The sequence below is a fragment of the Gopherus flavomarginatus genome, chromosome 5 (genome assembly GCF_025201925.1).
Source record: "Gopherus flavomarginatus isolate rGopFla2 chromosome 5, rGopFla2.mat.asm, whole genome shotgun sequence".
Taxonomy (NCBI): domain Eukaryota; kingdom Metazoa; phylum Chordata; order Testudines; family Testudinidae; genus Gopherus; species Gopherus flavomarginatus.
Window position 1 is genome coordinate 87,841,833 of NC_066621.1, and position 22,644 is coordinate 87,864,476.

The following is a 22,644-nucleotide window of genomic DNA, read 5'->3' on the forward strand; positions in this document are numbered from 1 at the left end:
ATGGTAGTCAACTTTCAATACACTTCACTGCTGTCAGAAACAAGCAACAGAGAACAGGCAGGGATAAACAGAATAGCTTATCCAGGAAGCACTGGCACAACTACAGGAATTATAATCAGTCATTTTTCCCTCCCCTCACTAAATAGAGCTTACCTGCTAAAGAGCTGACATTGAGGCCTGCTGTAGCACCTGCTAACGTCTGCAGCGCTCCAAGGGAGGCCATTGGGTTAACAGAGGAGCTGCTACTCGAGCTAGGTGAGGAACCTGCTATTAAAATGAGAGAATTAAACACCAGACAATAACTTCTGCCCTTTATCATTCAAATCCCTCATTAACCCATTTTTACTACAATGCTAGTAACTAGTAACAAGTGACTAGTCAACCAATAATGACTAGAGCAGGGCAGTTGAGGATAGTTTACATTAAAAAACGAACTAACAAGCTATGGTCAATCAACCCACTGATTGATGTGCATGTATGAGGAATCCCTTTCCTGCACCTTTAACTGTTCTTGTCTTTTCATAGCAAGAGCTCTTTGGGGACAGGGACTATCTTTGTGTTTGTGTACAGTACCCAGCACATTTTGGATGCTACTTAATATAAAATAAGAACAACATAGTTAATAATACATTTGCTGCAGAGTATCTAAGCCAGGCCTGGATGCAACCAAAGCATGATAACCAGCTGGGGTCTCCACCCGAATAATATAAAAATCAGTAGTGCTGCAATGTGGAATAAAATAAGTATCCGAGACTGTATTACTATCAATCACATGCAAGAGGGGAGAGAGAGAGAGAGATCCTGAAGAGATTAAAGAAGGCTCCAGTCAGACTGAACACAAGGTTTTCCCTTACAGATAGAACATGAAGAACAGATGCCTAGAATCTATTCTGGCAACTGAAATCATTTTCCACTATGGAATTCCTGCTGCAGCAGCTGGGGCTGAGGTCAGGGCCAGGAACAAGTCAGAGAACAAATATCTCCAACACAAAAGTTATCCTTCTCCATCACAAGAGTGTGATTGCTAATTGTCCTTTTAAGCAAAGAATCAAACAGATTATTTATTAACCAGGCGTGGTATCTAACACACTCACAGTCAACACTGAACCCAATTCAACAACAGATAGAGTTAGTCACAACAAACTGGATAAGACAGCTGATAGGAAGCACCCTGTCTCTTTCAGGTCAGTAGTTTCTGAAAAGAGAGAGATTTGCAGGGGAATAGAGGTTCAAACCATAGGTCATCTGTATATGTCTCAGCACTGGTGAGAAAGAAGAATCATTCCCTGTTATTATAGAGGCGTCTCAGAGCCACCTTTTTGGATATGACAGATCACAAGCGTACACAGGCTGACAAGCATCAGTGAGCGATAAGTGCTGTGACATTTTAGCATTCTCTACTCAGTTAATCTCTTATGTTTCTATTGCACCTCAGCCAAAATGTTCTCAATGTGGTTTACATACTATTAAAGCTAGTTGAAGTTTTTCAAATTTTTGAAAAAATATTTCGTAATTGTCATTTTTCATCCAAATCTGTTCTACACAATTTATACATTAATAATTTCACCTGTCATCTGACACTCAGCCACTTCTGGGGTGGTATATTAGCTATTTAAGAGGGTACAGGAAAGCTACAAAACGTTTTAGGGCAGAAATAAGGAATCCTGTAGCCAATAAAAACTGTAGGGGAACAAAGGAGATCAGAATTTTAAAATCTGGATTTCATTTTGGCCATGATACCTGGTCAACAAGACTACTCGTTATAAAAGTTCCAGAGAACCTTTGGAGTCTAGTTAGAACCTCAGTTTTACATCTCAACTAAAAGAATCCAACAACAGTATCCCTTCCATAATGCTAAGCTGAGTTACTATTTCCATACTGACTCGGAGGGAAGAGGGCCACCTAACAGATCATTATTATTTGAGCAAAGCTAGTATGGTTAGCGCTATACAATGCAGAGAGAACGTTATGATCTGTTCCATAAGTTGATAGACTAAACAGACGACATACCAGTTGGCGAGCCGAAGATCCAAGTTGAGAAATGGTGCTAATTGTTGTGTCGTGTCTAAAGTGAGATTTACTTCTACAATGGTTAACTACTTAAAAGCTTTGTAGAAGAATGTGCCACAAGGCAGGATCTGAACAGTCATTTGGAGCACAAGAAAGATTATTTCAAGAACAAGGAGTAGCACAAAAAAAGGAATGAAGCCAAGAGTGGAGAAGGATACAGAGGGAACAGACATGAGAGAAGGGAATGGATGCCTTGTGTATATAAAAAAACAGCACTAGTTTAATTTAAGGTGTAATTTTAAACCAATTTGAGTGCAAAAGATTGTGTGGACATTTATTTCAGTTTAGCTTAGTCAATTAGGATCTGTTTAAACTAAATCAAAATAACCCCTCAAACTGAGATAAGTGAGCCCACAAGGGGGTTTGCACTGGTTCAACTAAACTGATAGTAAAAACAAATTTAAATTAAATCAGTGTACATTTCCCACATAAACAAGGCCAGGGTGAAGGCAGGGAGCAGTGGAATAGAATTAGGGAGAAATGTGGGCAGAGATGTAGAGAGGAGTGGTGTTGTGCACAGCTTCAAAGTGAGAACCATGAGCTTGAATTTAACATGGAAAAAGGGGAGCCAGGAAAGGGCTCTAAATAAGAGACTAGCGTGGCCTGAGAGGTGTGAAAATCACTAACACTATTTAGCTTTTACTATTACACTTACTATTTGTATTGCAGCAGTGCCTAGAGGACCCAGTTCCATTGTGCTATGCACTGTGTAAACATATAACAGACAGTCCCTGCCCCAAAGGGCTTACAGTCTAACAAGTACCACTAACTAGGCCTCATTCCATTTAGCGTGTAGGATCTGAAGAGATAACAGCCTGTAGTGGCAAGGTTGTAGGTAATCCTCCCACTGAACTCACCACAGGTGATCTTCTCAAAGACCCTTCCAGTGACAAATGCAAGTAAAAAAAAAAAAGCAGGAGAATACTGGAGATCAACTGATATGCCAGTGGTGTCAAGACTCAAAGTTCTGTGATTAATTGTGAGGAGACATACCATGACATCGAATGTTGTTTATAAAGCTTTACTTCTGCTTTTTTCAAAAGAATGACAGTAAATGGCATATAAGCACAGTACAGCACAGGATTAAAACTGAGCCAGATTTTGCCAGGTCAACAACCCCAGCAATCTTCTTGGTGCTGCTATCTTGTTCTCCAGAATCACAACTGTAATTTAAGTCTTCAGCCTTTGCAGTTATGTAGAAATCCCTGAAAATATGAAGTGTAATTGATGCAGTAATGTCTGCCTGAGTCTGCAGAGAGCCTGAAACAATAGCTTTAAGAGATGTGAATTGCCCCATACATCTCTTTGGGATGGCCACTCAGATGTCCAACAATGATCGTTTAAATATCAACATTTAACTATATTACAGTAGAACCTCAGGAGTTATGAACACCTTGGGAATGGAGGTTGTTTGTAACTGAAATGTTCGTAACTCTGAATAAAACATTATTTCAGAAGTTTACAACTGAACATTGACTTTATACAGCTTTGAAACTTTACTGTGTAGAAGGAAAATGCTGCCTTCCCTTTTTTCTTTTAGCAGTTTACGTTTAACACAGTACTCTATTCTATTTGCCCTCTTTTTTTCCATCTCTGCTGCTGCCTGATTGTGTACTTCCGGTTCCAAATGAGGTGTGTGTTTGACTGGCCAGTTCGTAACTCTGAGGTTATACTTAGGGTGACCAGATGTCCCGATTTTATAGGGACAGTCCCGATTTTTGGTTCTTTTTTTTGTATATTACCCTCCACCCCTGTCCCGATTTTTCACATTTGCTGCCTGGTCACCCTAGTTATACTGTATGCTATTAAAGCACAGAAGAAAGGATAAGGAGAATCAGAGATCTGCACAATCTCCTCTGAGTGGCATCATCTCATTTTGGCACCAGGAGTGGATGGCACTTGAGAGAAAACGACTATTTTTTCCTTCCAATATGACCCATGGAAAAGGCCAAAGGACAGGAGCAGAGCCCTGGGATGCATCTGAGCCTCATCAAGTGGATGGTATTCCTGCAGAACATTTAAGGTCCACTGAGGGAAAGCCAATTCTAGAGAGCCCTGTGTGGCACTGAAACCCTACAGCCTAGTCCCATTAAGCAGCAAAGACCAGATTCTATTCTGGTGGCTGATATGGAGCCAAGGATGGCTACTGCTCTGCTCAGCTGAATGGAGGCTCTCTGCAGAGACACACAAAAACCACTGTACCAGTTACACTAGGGTCACATTTAAGTTTTTTCTTCCTCTACAGGTGAAGATTGGAAACATGTTTTTAATGAAAGCTTAAATTCTGACATTTTCACAACTCTGGGAGTGAGGGCTTAGCTGTGTGTGTATATACACACACCTTACTTTAAATCTTATCGAGTAAGAACCAAACCTGACTAGCCCAACAGAGCCTGTGTGATCATATTTTGAACATCTGCACAATCTGTTGTGTGTGTAATCTCATTTTGGTATCTCAAATGGGCTGATCTTGAGAGAGTACAACTATACCCCTTCAGTGCAAGGAAATATCTATGTTCTTAGACTATGCTCACATACATGTTTTTATTTAGGGAGGGACTGAAGCAAAGGGCCTTGGGAATTCTCTCTCTCTCTTCTCTTCTCTAATAGCCTGAACTCTTTGATATGGATTTTATGGTAAACATTTTTACTATAGGGTAATCTGACAGGCAGTCAAAGTAACTAAAAGAGTAACTGTCAACTTTGGTGAACCACACCTCTCAGTAAAAAAAAAAATTATGAGGGACAACTTCTCTGACAACAGGTGTTCTCTTGAAGGCCCTCTGAGCTTGAATCTTCCTTAGGGACTTCCATAGATAGGGGAAGCCTTCTGATTTAAATCAAAACCAAAGGTCCACAATTTAACTTCTGACCCTGCAACATGAGGTTTCCCAACCAAAGTTCCCATAAGTCTCTTTCACCAACACTAGCCATCTGGGCCTGGTGAGCAGTATGTATATGAATCAGTACAACAGTAGACTGATCTGGCAGACAGGGGTAAGGTTATCATCTCTACAGACTGTATATTAGAGCTGGATGAGCAATTAGGCCTTTCCATGAAAAGAAAAACCCTCTGCTAGAGACCAGTAAAGTACAGTCCTCTCCTTAACCCTACGAATATTAATGATGGTCTACGGTGGCTGAAATCATGACAATCCAAAGCAAGAAATGGGCTCTATAAATAAAGGGACCTCTTTCTTTTCCTGTGTCAGTGGTTTAGAGTAGGCAGAAGCAGCTGGCCCAGACAAAATTTTGGCTTACACTGGTACTAAAATAGAGCTTGGCTCATATAATCTAGTTTGGGTGTACGTTTTTGCTTTGCCATTTGTTATCTTTGTTAATTTGGATGTCTAGATAATCACACTTAACAAAAAGTCAGCAAGACAGTGCTTAAGGAGATCTTAGATGTTCTAATCTCCCTGGTATAACACCCAAAATAAAGATATCGGAAAGAATAAAAAAAAGGGTAAGGAGAACAAAACTTTGTCTGTATTTGCATCCCTGCACGAGCAGCTGTATGAGATAATGTCTTCTCTCCCTAGCCACTCAACAAAACATACTGGAAATTAGAGCTATGTTTGTTTTAGAGGAAACTGTGATTGCTCCTCAGGGTTTAATGAAGATAAAGCTGTGTGTGGATTTTCTTGCATACATGTGCACTACTCCATGTTCAAGGGCATGTCTATTGCAAGAAAACTTGGGAGAGGCCAAAAACTCTACAGCATCTGCCTAAAATGCTGCTTGAGTAGTGACGGACTATGTGATCTGCATGTACTAGCAATGACTAGAGAGATGCTGACTTCCTGTTTTATGGCAATCCCAACACTTCCTTTTACTCAAGATTAAAGTAAGCCCCTGGAGAAAATAAACTCTTTACACAAAGGCATTTGCTGGCAAAAGTATACCTAGCTTAACAAATACTACAGAACCTCATTGGACAGGTGAGCAAAAAGACCATTTCTACTGGTTATAACTGCCTTAATAAGAATACACAGAGCATTAACTATGGACTGAGAGAGAGAGGGTGGCATAAAGGACTCCCGAGCTGATCTAAGCCATGCAATAATTCACTATGCAACAAATGGCCTTCTTACCTGAACTGGTGAGCACACTTAGGGGACTGCTGGAAGAAGTGAGTGCAGCGGTGCCACTTGGTGTGTTCTGAGCTGCACTGGCTGCAGCTGCTAATGCAGCCAGGTTCTGTAACTGCATCGCATTCAACCCTGCAACACATTAAAGAATGCACAGGATTTCTGCTCTGATATCATTGTCCATTCAAACAAATTGGACCAGCAGCCTCCCCTACTCTGCATGGGGAACAATGGCAGCTGGGAGGAGCTATGCCATCTTGTTACAACAGATAAAAAGTTCCCATCTAGCCATAAAGGAAACAGATCATGATACCTCTGGACCTGTTCATGAATCCCAGTGGGTCCCAACTCCATGGTTCACAATTCACTATAGAAATTCCCAGACAATCAGGGCTCTTTCCCCAGAAAAGCCAGCGCATCAGCTACAGCCAAGCGTGCAACAGGTAAGTTAGGGCCTTCTGGTCCATCTGTACCTAACCCCCAGGCCCAAAGGAACTTGCCTGGGACCAGTGACCTCCCTACACACACTCCACATAGTAACAGCAGCAGCCAGGAGAGTCTGCTGAGTCTCCATAAATCATTCACGCAACACTGGCATAACTGCTGTATTGTTGCTGCTTGTCAGTCTCCTTTCATCCCACCCCTTTTCTACTTCACTAATCCTTCAGGTGCCCAATCCAACTTTCCCTATATATTGTGCATCTCACCCACATTTCTTCTGCCCATCTTTTATCTACTCATCCAATCCCTTCCTCTCCCCTCGTGTCAGCCCCAAGTAACTCATTCCCAAAACCCACATGAATATAAAACTAAGTTATGTTCTTGTTTGTCTTACACTTGCACTCAGATGCCCGAGTCAGGTTTGGTGCCTCATTGTGCTGGGTGCTGTGCAAGTACATGGTAACACATACTCCTTGCCCCAAAGAACTCAGTTCAAGTTGTTTTTTTAAATACAAATATAGAAACATCTTTTAAAAAGTGCACATAGAACAAACGTGACATATACATCAATTATCCTCCTGAGCACTTGTATTTCTTGGGGACAGGTGCTAAGCAGTTTGTCCCATTTACATTGTAATTACCAGATGGCATTCACCCAAGAGTTCTGAAAGAACTCAAATGTGAAATTGTGGAACTATTAACTATGGTTTGTAACCTGTCCTTTAAATCGGCTTCCGCACCCAATGACTGGAAGATAGCTAATGTAATGCCAATATTCAAAAAGGTTAGAGGTGATCCCGGCAATTACAGACTGGTAAGTCTAATGTCAGTACCAGGCAAATTAGCTGAAACAATAGTAAAGAATAAAATTGTCAGACACATAGAAGAACGTAAATTGCTGAGCAAAAGTAAACACGGTTTCTCTAAAGAGAAATCATGTCTTACTAATCTATTAGAGTTCTCTGAAGTGGTCAACAAACATGTGGACAAGGGGGATCCAGTGGATACAGTGTACTTAGATTTCCAGAAAGCCTTTGACAAGGTCCCTCACCAAAGGCTCTTATGTAAATTAAGTTGTCATGGGATTAGAGGGAACATCCTTTCATGGATTGAGAACTGGTTAAAGGACAGGAAACAAAGGGTAGGAATAAATAGTAAATTTTCAGAATGGAGAGGGGTAGCTAGTGGTGTTCCCCAAGGGTCAGTCCTAGGACCAAACCTATTCAACTTATTCATAAATGATCTGGAGAAAGGGGTAAACAGTGAGGTGGCAAAGTTTGCAGATGATACTAAACTGCTCTAGATAGTTAAGACCAAAGCAGACTGTGAAGAACTTCAAAAAGATCTCACAAAACTAAGTGATTGGGCAACAAAATGGCAAATGAAATTTAATGTGGATAAATGTAAAGTAATGCACATTGGAAAAAATAACCCCAACTATACATACAATATGATGGGGGCTAATTTAGCTACAACGAATCAGGAAAAAGATCTTGCAGTCATCGTGGATAGTTCTCTGAAGATGTCTACACAGTGTGCAGAGGTGGTCAAAAAAGCAAACAGAATGTTAGGAATCATTAAAAAAGGGACAGAGAATAAGACTGAGAATATCTTATTGCCCTTATATAAATCCATGGTATGCCCACATCTCGAATACTGTGTACAGATGTGGTCTCCTCACCTCAAAAAAGATATACTGGCATAAGAAAAGGTTCAGAAAAGGGCAACTAAAATGATTAGGGGTTTGGAGAGGGTCCCATATGAGGAAAGATTAAAGAGGCTAGGACTTTTCGTCTTGGAAAAGAGGAGACTAAGGGGGGATATGATAGAGGTATATAAAATCATGAGTGGTGTGGAGAAAATGAATAAGGAAAAGTTATGTACTTGTTCCCATAATATAAGAATTAGGAGCCACCAAAGGAAATTAATGGGCAGCAGGTTTAAAACAAATAAAAGGAAGTTCTTCTTCACACAGCGCACAACCTGTGGAACTCCTTTGCCTGAGGAGGTTGTGAATGCTAGGACTATAACAGGGTTTAAAAGAGAACTAGATAAATTCATGGAGGATAAGTCCATTAATAGCTGTTATCCAGGATGGGTAAGGAATGGTGTCCTTGGCCTCTGTCTGTCAGAAGGTGGAGATAGACGGCAGGAGAGAGATCACTTAATCGTTACGTGTTAGGTTCACTCCCTCTGGGGCACCTGGCATTGGACACTGTCGGCAGACAGGATACTAGGCTGGATGGACTTTTGGTCTGACCCAGTATGGCCATTCTTATGTTCTCATGTAATGGATTAAAAACTACATATATGCTACAGTTAGTGCAGAATGCAACAGCTTGCAGCATTATCTCCTGAAAATGTAAACAAACTTGTTTGTCTGAGTGATTGGCTGAACAAGTAGTAGAACTGAGTGGACTTGCAGGCTCTAAAATTTTACATTGCTTTATTTTTGGATTCAAGTTTTTTTGTACTTAATTCTACATTTGTAAGTTCAACTTTCATGATAAAGAAATTGCATTACAGTATTTGTATTAGGTGAACTGAAAAATACTATTTCTTTTATTTTTTCACAGTGAAAAACACGTAATAAAAATAAATATAAATATAAAGTGAGCACTTTATACTTTGTATTCTGTGTTGTAATTTAAATCAATATATTTGAAAATGTAGAAAACATCCAAAAATATTTAAATAAGTGGCATTCAATTATTGTTTAACAGCACAATTAATCGCGATTAATTTTTTTGGTTGCGCAATTAATCAAGATACATTTTTTTAAATTGCTTGACAGCCCTAGTAATTTTTTGCTTCCACAAGATGGTGCTGATTGGTACCTGACAGGTTCATGTCTTTAACTAAGAGCTGTGAAAAAACCTAGAATGGATAGACTTGACTTTATGTACCTTAGGCCATGGCTACACTTACAGTTTTGCAGCGCTGGTAGTTACAGCTGTGTTCGTACAGCTGTGTAGGGCCAGCGCTGCAGTGTGGCCACACTGACAGCTACCAGCGCTGCAGTGTGGCCACATTTGCAGCACTTGCAGCGCTGTTGGGAGTGGTGCATTGTGGGCAGCTATCCCAGCATTCAAGTGGCTGCAACGTGCTTTTCAAAAGGGGGGGGTGGAATGTGACAGGGAGCGTGGAGGAGACAGACAGAATGGATTTTTGGAGTTGACACTGTTCTCAGCTCCCTGCCTTGCAAGTTCTAAGGACTGTGCCTACCTTCAATCATTTTAAAAGTTCTAACTCCCTTCCCCCACTCCTCTCTCATTCACTAAATGCAAATTATGTACTGCTAAATACCCGTCAGACCAGATCAGCAACTGCTCAACACGGACTCCCCCCCTCCCCCCGCCGTGTGAGTGTGCTGTTTCTCTCTTCAAGCAAACAGCTGTGAACATTCCAAAGTAATTCCCCTGCCTGCCTCCGCTCGCTCAGCAAACAGGAGCTGTGTTTGTTTTTTAAATAAGCAGTTTGGCTGAACTCCGAGCTCTCCCTTTCTTCCGGTTTGTTGTGGACAGGAATTCTGGGATACCTCCTTATACCCCGGAGGTCAATAAAAGCGCTGGTGGGCGTCCACACTTGCTGACCAGCGCTGGATCACCAGCGCTGGAATCCCTACACCCGAGGCTCGACCGGGTGTACAGCCAGCGCTGCAACCAAGGAGTTGCAGCGCTGGCCGTGTTTTGCAAGTGTGGCCACATCCTAAGTTGCAGCGCTGTAACCCCCTCACCAGCGCTGCAACTCTCTAGTGTAGCCATGGCCTTAGAGTCAGAGCCTAGGGTGAGAAATGACATACTGGCTTTAAGTCCAACTTTCTACAAGATGCAGAAGGGGCTATAATATACTATTTTCCATAAGCTCCTTCTCATTAATGTATTACAGCTAAGTGATGCACACACATAAATCAGGACATTCAAAATTAATTCACATTGTTAACTTGGCCTCTATTCACATAATGCAAATAGTGTTTTGCATGACTGTACAGTATATGGAGATAATTTTAATGGCTTAATATGTCTATGCAATGCTGGGACCATAACTTTCGCTTTCCTAACTGTTGAATTTAATGATAGATCTATTAACAGCTTTCAACATGGTTTATTATGATATGTAGCCTCCAGACTGCAGGATCTGGCAGGGTGATTGATGGTACTAAGATAGTTTTCATTATTTTTCTTTTTCCATGAAGGCACTGGCTGCCAAACCACTTTCAGTCACAATTCAAGATCCTTTTCAATATCTACAAATCCCTAAATGGCCTTTGATTCAGCTCCCCACAGAACAATTCTTTATGACTCTGCTGAAGTAGCTGCAATTGGTGTGAATCCTGGCTTACAGCCCCCGGTGAGGAATTTGGCTCATTTTATTAAAATACAAAAGACATTTCCCTCCTCTGTACCTGTATTAGCTCTACAGAGAGATATCAGACAGGTGACTCAAATGCATGAGCAGCAGATATCCTGAATGAAAGGCCACTTTTACAAGTCACCTTTCTTACAATAGCATTTTCTACATTTTATCCATTTAAATTCTTTCTTACAAGAAAAGAATTTAAATTAAAAGCCTCAGAGAATGTCCTATCAATTAAATATATGCAGTAGTGTTTATTTCAACATGTGATGCTTCAGACACATCCCTACTTTCAAGAAAATCTAGAGTTCCAAGCCTCTCTGCTCATGAAAGACGACAAACATTTACTCAAAAACATGCCCACCAGAGGTAGGGTGGATCCTGAGAGCATACGGCAACTTCCAGGGAACCACTGCTAACTAAACTCAAAGGAGAACATCCTCGCATGCAGATTTGTAACTGCAGGGCTGGGTACCTCATAATCCCTCTCTCTCCTGTACAGTGGTGAGTAACTCAGGACTACTCTTCATAAAGGAGGCAGATATATCAGCAGCCCTCTGGTTTCCTTCACTACTAGATCACCACTGCCTCGCCTCTGTTTTTGGCATGGAACCTGTCTTCAGGTGAAACACTCACCTCCCATTGGATGGAGACTGCTCAATGTGTTCAGGTTCCCAGATGAGGCAGCTGCTGTCTGCTGAAGGAGCTGCAAATAAAGCTAGACATTACACCAAAAAACAAAATAAGAGTGAGAGTGAGGGCTGGCTCTGCTTCTGGGAGAAACTGCACCACACCACAGCCAGAGTGCCGCCATAAGGAGAATTCTCATTGCCCATGCATCATGCTACAGCCAAAGCACCAGCATAAGAAGAATTCCTCACATACACTACAGTGAGAGCACCGTCATAATGGGAATCCCCAATGCTCACGCACCACGCCATAGCCAAAGATCATCATAAAGAAAGCTTTCTCCATATACTATGGGCAAAAGGAATCCACATCATCCATGCACCCAGTCCAAAAGACTGGTGTGTGTGTGTGTGTGTGTGTGTGTGTGTGTGTGTGTGTGTGTGTGTGTGTGTGTGTGTGTGTGTGTGTGTGTGTGTGTGTGTGTGTGTGTGTGTGTGTGTGTGTGTGTGTGTGTGTGTGTGTGTGTGTGTGTGTGTGTGTGTGTGTGTGTGTGTGTGTGTGTAAGGAGAATCCTCTTTAAGCACCACAACCAGAGTGCCACCGCTAAGGGAATCCCCCTTCATACCCCACACTACAACTAGATTGCTAGCGCAATGTGATTGCCAACCACACAAAGACATAACACTGAAGCCAGACTGCCAGGGTTTGGGGAATGCCCTTCAAATTCTTCAGCTACAACAAAAGCACCATCATGAGGGGAATGCCCATCATGTACTGACTGAGCCACAGCCAGAATGCCATTTAGGGGGAATTCCTGTCCTTTTCTTCATAGCTAGAGTGCTGTCACAAAGAAATCCCACTTCAACAAATCCAAAGCAATAGCATAAAGGGAAATTTCCCCCACCTCCTGCATTACATCACAGCCAGAACGAGGTGAAAATTTCACCCTTCTCTACCCCCTACACTGTAACAGCATGAGGAGAATCCCTCACCCCTTGAAGTCCCACACAAGAGCCAGAGCAGTGACGTGAGAGACATTTCTCCCCTTTGAACCCAGCAAAGCCAAACAACTGAGAAAATTGGTGACAATAAGCTTGAAGAATAATTTAGTTTGTCATTTTTTGTTATAAAATGCTATATATGCTGTACCACTATTCACTATATCTAGTCTCTGCCTGCCAGTTTGTTGGGGCTTTAAATTGTGAGCTCCTTGGGGTAGGGGTCAGATATTCTTTTCTGTTTGTACAGCACCTAAGACATTGGTGAGTGTCACTGGAAATAAAAAGAGTAATGTAATAAATGCTGGAGAAAAAAGAATGGGAGACGAATACAACAACTTTGATGACAGACAGAACTGAAAAGGGGCTTGAAATTACATATATGTAAAGTACTCAAGAGAAGCTAACCTAAGGAGAAAATCTTCCCAGCAGGTGACTTTGGGTAAGTTACAGTATCTCTATGCCTCAGCTCCCCATCTGTAAAATGGGGAATAACATTACTTCCCTCACAGGAATGTAGTGAATATAAATACATTGAAGATTGTTACATGCTCAAATAGTACAGTGAGGAGGCCTATATAAGCATCTTAGATAGGCAGATTGGTAGAACCCACACAGGAAACTCACTGCTAAGTATTGGGGTCCAAGTGTGTTCAGACCAGCCAGGTTTCCCCATACAGAGGCAGCGCTTATCTGTTGCATCTGCTGCTGGAGTTGCTGAGCAATACGTTTCTGCTCTTTGTCCTTCTGCGTATCTGCAAATTTCACCACGATGGGTGAAGAGCAACCCTGCAAATAGCAGTTCACATGGTTACAACCTCCCAAGCAACTGCATAAATATGACAAAAAACTATGTGAATGGCATGCTCTCCCCCCCGCACATATAAAGGTGCCCTTCCTACCTCAAATGTTCAAAATCTCAGCTGCTTTTCACTCTAGTTTGTATTGACTTTTGCTATTTGCTAAAATATTTAATAAATCTTTCAGTCCAAGACCCACTGTCAGGAAAACTAACTCCAAAGCTCCCCTCTCCCCCCACCCATCAAGCTTTATGATCTCTGTGTCGTGCAGCCTATCCCCACATCCCCAAAAAAGTTTATCTTACCTCCATGGTCTGTGCTTGGTGCATTGCTTTGATTGCTGTTTGTGCCATGGCTCTTGTTGTAAAAGTCACAAATGCACAACCTGGGGAGAGGGCAGAAAGAATCGAACTCACCCCCAGATTCATCTCAACAACTGAAGGCAAAGGAAAATGCCCCTGGGGCTTAAGCACCCTACCAATCACAAATATAGCTGAAATCTGATCTTGAGGTGCAGGGGGAAGAGTCCAGAGGAAAATCTTGAACTGTCAGGGAAGCTTTGTGCTTACCTCGGCTCAGGCCATCTGGGCCCCGTAATATCCTGCATTCCTCAATCTGCCCGAAGGAGGAGAACATCACCCGGATGTCATTTTCATTGCACTTCTTGGAGATCATCCCAATAAACAGCTTTCTATCTTCCACTGCTGAGGAATCAAAGGAAAGAAGCTTTGACATTACAGTAATGTAGCACTCACATCAAGCAGGGAACTCCAGAGCTCTCATTGTTTCAGTAGGCCTTCTTCATATTACCCAGCTACTCTAGTGGTTGAAATCAGAAGCTGAAGGAGCAGTGTTCCTGCAATAAGAGATACTCAGGGTGACAAAGCACTGAGTATCAACTCAGAAAAGAGAGAGGTTAAAGGGATCAGCAATTAGATTGAGGAAGACTAGTTCTTCTCATTCAGTCAAACCCCTCTCCTCCTCACCTGACAGTGCGCGATTGTTCCCTACAGTAGAAATCTCTAGGGATTTGTCCAAACTCCCACCTATTCCAAGTAATAAGATTTTACTCATTTAAGAGAATGCACATAGAACATTTATAGCAAAGCTGAAAGGAGTCTACAAGTGTTTTTATGTTTTAATTACATTAATAAATAATAATGTGCTGAATGTTTGCTCCTCCCTTCCAAGCCTTTTGAATGTGGGGGATTGAACTGAACTCTTCCCACAGAGAGAGCTTTGTTGAAGGAGATATAGATGTATTCGCTCATTCTGCCATGCCCGCTACTGGTCTTGGGTGGTTCTGCAGTGCCTGTCCTCAGTTTCCTTTCTCCATGGAACTCCTCAATACAAGTCACATATTAGCACTCCTTCTTAGGCACTAGTTTGTTAAAACGAGAACTTAAAAACACTCTTTCTTCCCAGACTCTTGCTGGTGTCACAGTTCTACCTCTCTGAGGTCTGGCTATTTCAGTTTCTACTCCAGGGAAATCTGCGTCACTGTGCTTGCGCAGAATTCATGGCCCTCACAGATTTCTTTGTTTCCCTGCAAGAGCGGTTATGCACTCCCTTCCTGGCAGTGCAGGCAGGTTGGTTTGGGCACCCAGAGCAGACGGTAGTGTCGTAAATTACCATGGGGGTGGGGGTGTTGGGCAGTCGTGTGTGTGAGAGAGACAGACAGACATTCTGTCCCTCTCACTTGCTATTGTGGCATGCTCGGTGTGAAGGGGCAGGGCTTTGGAGTTTTTCTGAAGAGGTAAGCATGGGGCAGGCTCTGTTCCCTCAGGCAGAGCAGAATGCAGCAGCCTGCCTGCTTAGTGAATTGTTCCATTGTTCTTAGTGAATTCCCCCAGGTGCATAAAACAGGTGTAAAAATTTTAAGGCTTCTTTACATTGCCAGAGTGGTGCAAAGGAGCTTTACTGTAAACAGTATGGCCCTATAAATGCTTATGGTGCTTTAGTGATTAAAACTGGTCTAAATTTTGGACTGAAAAAAAATCTTATCAAAATGTGCTTCATTAACTGTTTGCTACTGACCTTTTTGGAGATGGTCAGTAGCCAGTATAAACTGTGAATCTAAATCCCCAGCCCTCACTTGCTCTTCAGTTGCCTATGATGCAACACTGAGCATATGGCTGCATTTTTTGTTGTCTAATAACCAGAAGTAAAGGGTCAATACTAGCTACATTACTATTAGACAACACGGGTTTGGTGATTTCCTCCAAGGCTCCCCACTCCCATTCTCTGTCCATTGTATTGTAGTTCAAATAAATTACCAAAATAATTGAAACCAGCTTGATCATATTGTGTTATTTTGACAAAAAAAATGCAGAATTTTAAAATATTGTGCACAGAATTTTTATTTTTTGGCACTGAATTCCTCCAGGAACAAGTTTCAAACAGTTTCTCTCTTCCCAGTCTCTCTCTGGGCACAGCTCCTCTCTTCTGAGGTCTGTCTTCAATTGTCTCCAGATAGTCTCTCTAGCTGTTCCCCCTACTCTCTCCTCTTTAGAGTCTTGGTGTTACTCAGGTGCTCTATCCTGGGTCTGTAGTCTCTAAACTTTCAGGCTGCTCCTGGAGGCTTACCAGACTGCTTCTCTCAGAAACTCAGCCCCAGCTCTCCAGCTGGGGTCCTGGCTGTCTCCAGCAGCACTCTGTCATTTCTCCTGACTCTTCTGAATTCTTCTCAACCCTGTATCTATAGAACTTCCTAATTCCCTCCCCGCAACTGGGATCAATTTTAAGTCAGTCCTCTTACAGAGGACAGTTAATTTGCCCAGGGGAAGACACTTCCCCATACTTGTCAGTTAGTGGATGGTTTATGATCTAAGCCATTGGTTTTCAAGTTTTTTTCACTTGTGGACCCCTACAAAATTTTAAATGGAGGTGCAGACCCCTTTGGAAATCTCAGACAAAGCCTGAAGACGCCCTGGGGTCTGTGGACCACAGACTAAAAACCACTGCTCTAAGTCAACAGGGTATGATATTCCTTATGTTTTGTTTTATCTTATCTAATGTAACTGTAGATGCGTTCATTATCTATGTAACTGTCTACTCCTTTTTTGACTCTTACTAAGCTCTTGGACTCAGTAATAAATAACCTATGGAGCTCCTGTAATCAGTTATGTATTATGTGAATGCCCCACAAAAAAACCCAAGACCAAAATTATAGACGTCCCTATTTGTTTTATCAGTTATAAATTTGTTAGTTTACAGTTTTATCAAATGTCTCCTTGTTCTTGCATTATAAGAGAGGGTAAATACAATTTACTTTCTTGTTACTATTTGTATTTTATGCACCTCTATCATGTTTCCGCTCATTTACCTCCTCTCCTAACAGTCAATCTTCTTTTCAATCTCTTTCTTAATACAGTAGTCTTTCCATACCTCTACTCAATCTCGTGGTTCATCCCTAAATCTCCTCTGTTTCTGCCAATGTCCCTTCAAAGACAGGTGACAAGAATCCAACATAGTATCCCAGATGAGCACATATAATGAATTTAGATAGTCATACTGTAATCCAAGCTAATCAAAAGAGTTCACTTTTTTTTTGCAAATTTTTTATTAAAATTCAAAACAATTTTCATTCCAATTTTTGAAAAAGAACAATTTTAATGTATTCAAATTTTTTCACGAACATTTTTTATTCAAAAATTCTTTTTTGTTTTCCTGAAAAAGAACCAAACCTGTTTTTAGTTTGGAAATTTTCATTTAAAGACAGAAAATTTTGAAAAACACCAAATTTCCTTTAAAAATTTTCATTTCCAATAAAAGACCATTTTTGATGAAAAAATTTTCATTAGAAAAATTCTGAACAGCATTAATTATATTTTAGTATAATTTTCTGTCCCACTCTTTTTGCATCCTAACATTCTGTTCGCTTTCTTCACTGTCACTGTGTACTGAGTAACTGTTGAGTTATCTGCCATCACACTGCCCATATTTTTATGTCATGTACAAATTTTGCTAGCTCATTGCTGACCCGCTTTCCAGACCATAAATATATTAAACAATACCAAACCTAGTATGGAACCTCAAGGTATCCCACTGTTAGCCTTTTGCCACTTCGAAAATTGACCATTCATCCTGAACTCGATTGTCTTTTTGACAGTTTCTAACCCATGGCAGAACTTTCTCTCTCACCTCACGACTAGACACCGATAACTTTCTGAAACATTTACCTTTGGGCCTGAAACTATTTTCTGACAGGACTCTAACCTGATGGTGACTTTGCATATCAGAGAGAGAGTTTGAGCACACAAAGTTCAGCTGATTTTGTAAATGAGAGAACAATTCATTTCTCATAAATAAATTATAGCTCCCTTTTTCTGAATTTCTCTAGTGCTGAAACAATGAGGCATTTAAATGTGGCCTATAACTAGCCACCAGAGCATCCTGGTGAAATTTGGTCTTGATTTGATTGAATTAAACAAAGCCCCCATGTAATCTACTGTGATCTGAACCTAAATTTTGCAGAAAGGTTCTGCTGCACTCTGAAGGAAATTCTCAAAATTCTGCACAAGCTTCAGAGAATTTTTAAAACAGATGATGTTATTGAGCTAAATATGAAAATGGATAACAACAGAGTAGCCCCATGTTATTTACTATGGTACAGTCACACTATATTTTGTACTGCCCTTACATACTCAGTTTATTATATACCACAGATTGTCATCTTTAGGTTAACAACCCATTTAACTGAATAGAGCAGTTCATGTTTTTCAGGGCTATTGTTATAGGCCAGTGGTCCCCAACCTTTTCGTCTGCGGCCACCAGACGAAGGACCGTGGCGGCGGTCAAGCATCCACCAAAATGCCACAGAAATTCGGCAACATTTCGGCGGCGACACCTCTGGATGATGTTGCTTGTCGGCGGCGAATTCGGCGGCATTTCGGCGGATGCTCGACCGCCAGCCAGGACTCGGGCGCATTCAGATGCCCCCGTGGGCACCATGGCACCCGCGGGCACCGCGTTGGGGACCCTTGTTATAGGCTGTCTGCAAAGAAGCAGAAATCATTCCAGTACATTATATTTTCAAGGCTTTCTTCACAACCACAAAGGCCAGAAGCATAACATTTACTAAAAAATAAAAGCCAAAAGCTCAGATTCTGGAGCACAATTCTGTGACAAGCTTTGCTGCTATGAAAAATCAGAATAGATCCCCAGTTACAACCTTTAAAAATGGATGTTATGCACAGTACTTTCTGCACAGGGTTTGTCACAGAGCTCAGCAAAGGAAGGCAGCACTCTGGCTAATGTAGCTGGCCAGTGAAAGTGTAAGGAAGGCTAAGCATACCTGGAAAGGTTCAAGGGTGGGAGCTCTGCTTTATTCACTTGAGTCATTCCTAAGACATATAGGAATGAAGCTCCCTCCTGTGGGCTTTCTATGGTGCTCTAGAAGGACTTTCCAAGCAGCGTCCAACCAAATTGTTTCAGATTACAAGATTTTCTCATGCTCTTGTCAATCAGTTGCAGCCAGCACAGCTTCAAAATCTGAAATTATTCTTTATGGTTTTTCTAGTCTCTTTGTTACATGGATCTCAATTGTTACTTGTAACAATGTGGGTTAATTTTCATACAGACGTATGATTTTTAATTGGTTTCCCCACAAACTCTTTGTCCCTGCCTTCAAGACCCAGCACAACTCCAACACTGCTTATATCTCATATCCCGAGTCATGCAAAACCTTCCATAACTCCTACCCTGCAATACTGCCAAGATCTGAAATTCCGTTGGTTTTTTATTCTCTCTCTCCAATTCCCATGCCTTTTCCAGGTTGCTCCATATTTATGTAATGACCTGCCAAACTCAACTGAGTCAGTCACCAATCCTTCCTCATTCAAACTGTCTCCAGATTCACTCCTTCCATGTTGTCTAGAAGTAGTGAGTTAAATGTGTTTATATATAAAGATGACCCCAACTCCAAGTTACTCCCTTCTCCAGGGTGTCCAATGCATCCTGTCTTCTTTATGTCTATCTTTTAAATTGTAGGCTCTTTGGGGCAAGGATTGTCTTTCCAAGTCTGATACAGCACTGAGCACACAGCTGCTGTGACAATCAAACAATAAATATACTGGTCCAAGAAGACAATAAAATTAGAGTAAGCATAAAAGAATGAAAAAATACTACAAGATATTATGCTACACACTGTTAACCAAGGCTGCTGAATTATTGTATGTTGTTTTATTGTATTATTTGAGAAAAGTCTACGATTATGTAATTAGATTATTGAAATGTACTTGTAAAAGGGAGAAAAGACAAAAGTAGGGGGTTACATGCAACCTTAACTCTGGCATTTTCTGCATGTACTGATATTGCTGATGGAGTATCTGTGTATAAATAAACAAATTTCCACTATGAAGAATTTATTATTTATACTGTGGTAACAGTTAGGGTCCTCAACCAGTCTGGGGGATCATGCTGGGCTAGCCACTGTACAAATATACAGCAAGTGATAACCTCTGCCTTAAAAAGCTATTTAGACCCCCGTTTCATCTTTCCTGTAAAGCACACACACCTTATTAGAGAAGACTGTGACTCCAACACTAGATATGGTGGACTTTGTCTCAAACCAATCGACCAGCCAAGTACATGGATAATGGTATCTGGGGTTAAATACCAGGCAAGTACAGAAAATAACTCACTGAATGCCTTCTCAATTAGCAGAACTGTTGTGTGACCAGCAGCAGCAGGAGAGAGAGTGTGATTCCAGGAAGTTTAGAAACCTCACCTGTATTTATTTATCCCTTTGTGGGCATAAATTCCTCCCAGCTCTCGAATTCACAAACTTCACTACACACACAGATGCTCTGCTGCCCAGAGACCATTACAACAGGGATGGGACCTCTTGGAATTTCCCTATCAACATTAATGAGACCCTAAAAACCAGACTTTAGTACAACTTACCATTATTTTTTTCACTGTCAGCTGGTTTCATCTGGATGGGATGGTGCATCTGAAACCCAAAGAAGAGCACCTCAAACTTGATGCATTCACTCTGTAACTAGCTGAGTCACATTACTCCACAGGAACCACTAAGGACATGGAGGGGAGCCAACACAGCTATTAGAGAAGGGTGAGACATAACCCCACAGAAATTTCTAGGAAAGGACCCCAGGGAGTGTTCCCTATATCTTTCATACTGATATGCCCCCATTCCCCCTTGGTACCTCAGGGTGTTCCCCAGATGCAGCGCACACAATTCCCTGCCATCCCTTTCCCTTCAAAACCTCTTGAAAATTCCTCAGAGATCTGCTGCCATGACTTGTAGTTCAAGGTCCCTCCCTCCGAAGTCATGTTCTAAAATAATCACGCAGAAGACCATGGCAATGTTTGTGCATCAGTGAAGCCAAAGAGCTCAGAACATGAGTAACTGAAGGACAGAAAGACAAGCAAAAGAGATGCTTGAAGAAGCATGCTGCCTCTTACCCCTGGGAGGATCTTCATGTTGTGGAGAGCATTCTGTGCTTCTAGTGCAGCTTTACGGGTATAAAATGTAACAAAACAGCACCCTGCAATGCAAACCCAAAACAAGCAAATCAAGGATATTCAATTCCTGTGTGACATACTGGGATACACAGTGCACCACTTCTACCCCTCAAACACAAACTCTTTGATAGACACGAGGATCATGGATGGAAACAGATGGCAATAGCTTAATATTGAATCTATTTAGAATAGGACTTCTGTCAAAATAAGTACAATATAACATGTGATGTCTTCAATGACTAGGCCCAACAGCCCCTGTATCACACTCAAAAGGTTCGTAAGAGCTCTCCTCTCATCCGAACTGGGCTTGCCCAACAATACTTTTCTAGAGACATTCTCATTTTTCCAGTAAGCACAGTGTTTTTCTGCCAGTGCAAGTAATTGTTCAATACTGTCAGCACCACTCTCAAAGATACCTAGCCCAATGAGGACTAACTCTTGGCATCACCAGGGCTAAGCCTTCTCTAGACAGACTTTTAAATGCTCCACTTAGCACTCAGGACAAATAATGAACATTCTCTTTGCCCACTTAATCAGACTCTAGCCTTGGGCATAAACTCTTGAGATGGAATTTGTCTCCACTAGATAGGCATAGTGTGCAAAGCAATTACACTCAACAGTTCTCAAATGACTGTAGTTATTTATACAGAAAGTTACAACTCCAAAACATAACCAATAACGCATGATGCCCCACAGGCTTTTTGTCTATAAAAGTGGATATAGTTACAAATAGGATAGTTATTAAGCACAGACAATACAGTTCAGCTTTATGAGCAGTCCTTAGCCTCTACTATTTCTGTCTCCCCTAATGCACACTACAGAATCATAGAAATTAGAGAGAGAAAAAAACTGTTAAGTTTTTCTAGTCTGTTCATTCCTCTTCCTTCAAGCCCCTGGGACAGTGCAGACTTGCAGGTCTGTGTGAAGTGTATTCTCCCTCACCCCAATTCCTTTCTCCCTCTTCCCTTGTCTTCCCATCAGCACAGGCTCCGGGTGGCATTCGTGATTTAGGACCTGACCACCTCTGTTTCCAGATCGACAACTCTATCCCCTTTCTATGCAGACTAGAAAGACATTGCCTGTACTCCCGTGAGAGCATGTCATTCAGAGAAGTGTTAAAGAATAGGTTACTATCTTCTGTTTTGCTAGTCTCCAACAAGTAGCTACTCTAGAGGATGGATATAAGAACCAGAAGTTAAAGATGAAGAAGCACTACTATAAGTTTCTTCTCCATTCCCCTGGAGCCAAGATAGGATTGTTCCCTACTTGTTCAGTTTAATTTTAAACATCAACAGCAATTAGGCTCTCACCACTTCCCATAGGTGACATTTCTGCAACCTAATAGATCTCTACAAGGAAGTTTTTACTGATACTCGGCAAAATTTACCCTTTCAAAAAATTTACCAGAAATATTAAATAAAATGCATATAATAGTCACATGTAAACATCTCATAGCAAATCCCCTCTCTCACAAGCCAAGTGACAAATGCTTATAATAGACTACTTAGTTGGCATATACAAAGCAGATCTGTGAGCTGCATCTGAACTTTCCTTCTCAAAGTGCTTTACAAACTGTCATTACAGGCATGACTCATCACCTCTGAAATGGAGCTACCCCCGAGTTGAAACACAGCAGTTGTTTGACAGTGCACAGAAAATCTATGAAACAGTTAAGATAGGAAGGGAAACATATTGTAGCCAACTGAACTGCAGGAGAATGTAATTACTTGATATGAAATTTAGCAAGGACACTGGGGTTAGCAACCTCTT

General features: G+C 41.4%; 1 protein-coding gene across 5 annotated transcripts in view; it reads right to left on the reverse strand.

Moving 5' to 3' along the window:
- Positions 1–22,644, reverse strand: part of CELF1 (CUGBP Elav-like family member 1) — a 90,686-nt gene that overhangs the window by 16,116 nt on the left and 51,926 nt on the right. For 2 of the 5 annotated variants that reach the window (XM_050953519.1, XM_050953520.1), the window contains exons 3-10: positions 20,815–20,897; positions 20,293–20,341; positions 13,956–14,090; positions 13,692–13,771; positions 13,214–13,375; positions 11,595–11,676; positions 6,165–6,293; positions 154–267 (exon numbers count right to left, since the gene is read on the reverse strand). In XM_050953519.1, the coding sequence (XP_050809476.1) occupies positions 154–267; positions 6,165–6,293; positions 11,595–11,676; positions 13,214–13,375; positions 13,692–13,771; positions 13,956–14,090; positions 20,293–20,341; positions 20,815–20,897 (834 nt within the window). The remainder of the gene's footprint in view (positions 1–153; positions 268–6,164; positions 6,294–11,594; positions 11,677–13,213; positions 13,376–13,691; positions 13,772–13,955; positions 14,091–20,292; positions 20,342–20,814; positions 20,898–22,644) is intronic. The other 3 variants (XM_050953523.1, XM_050953522.1, XM_050953521.1) reach the window with 3 other exon arrangements.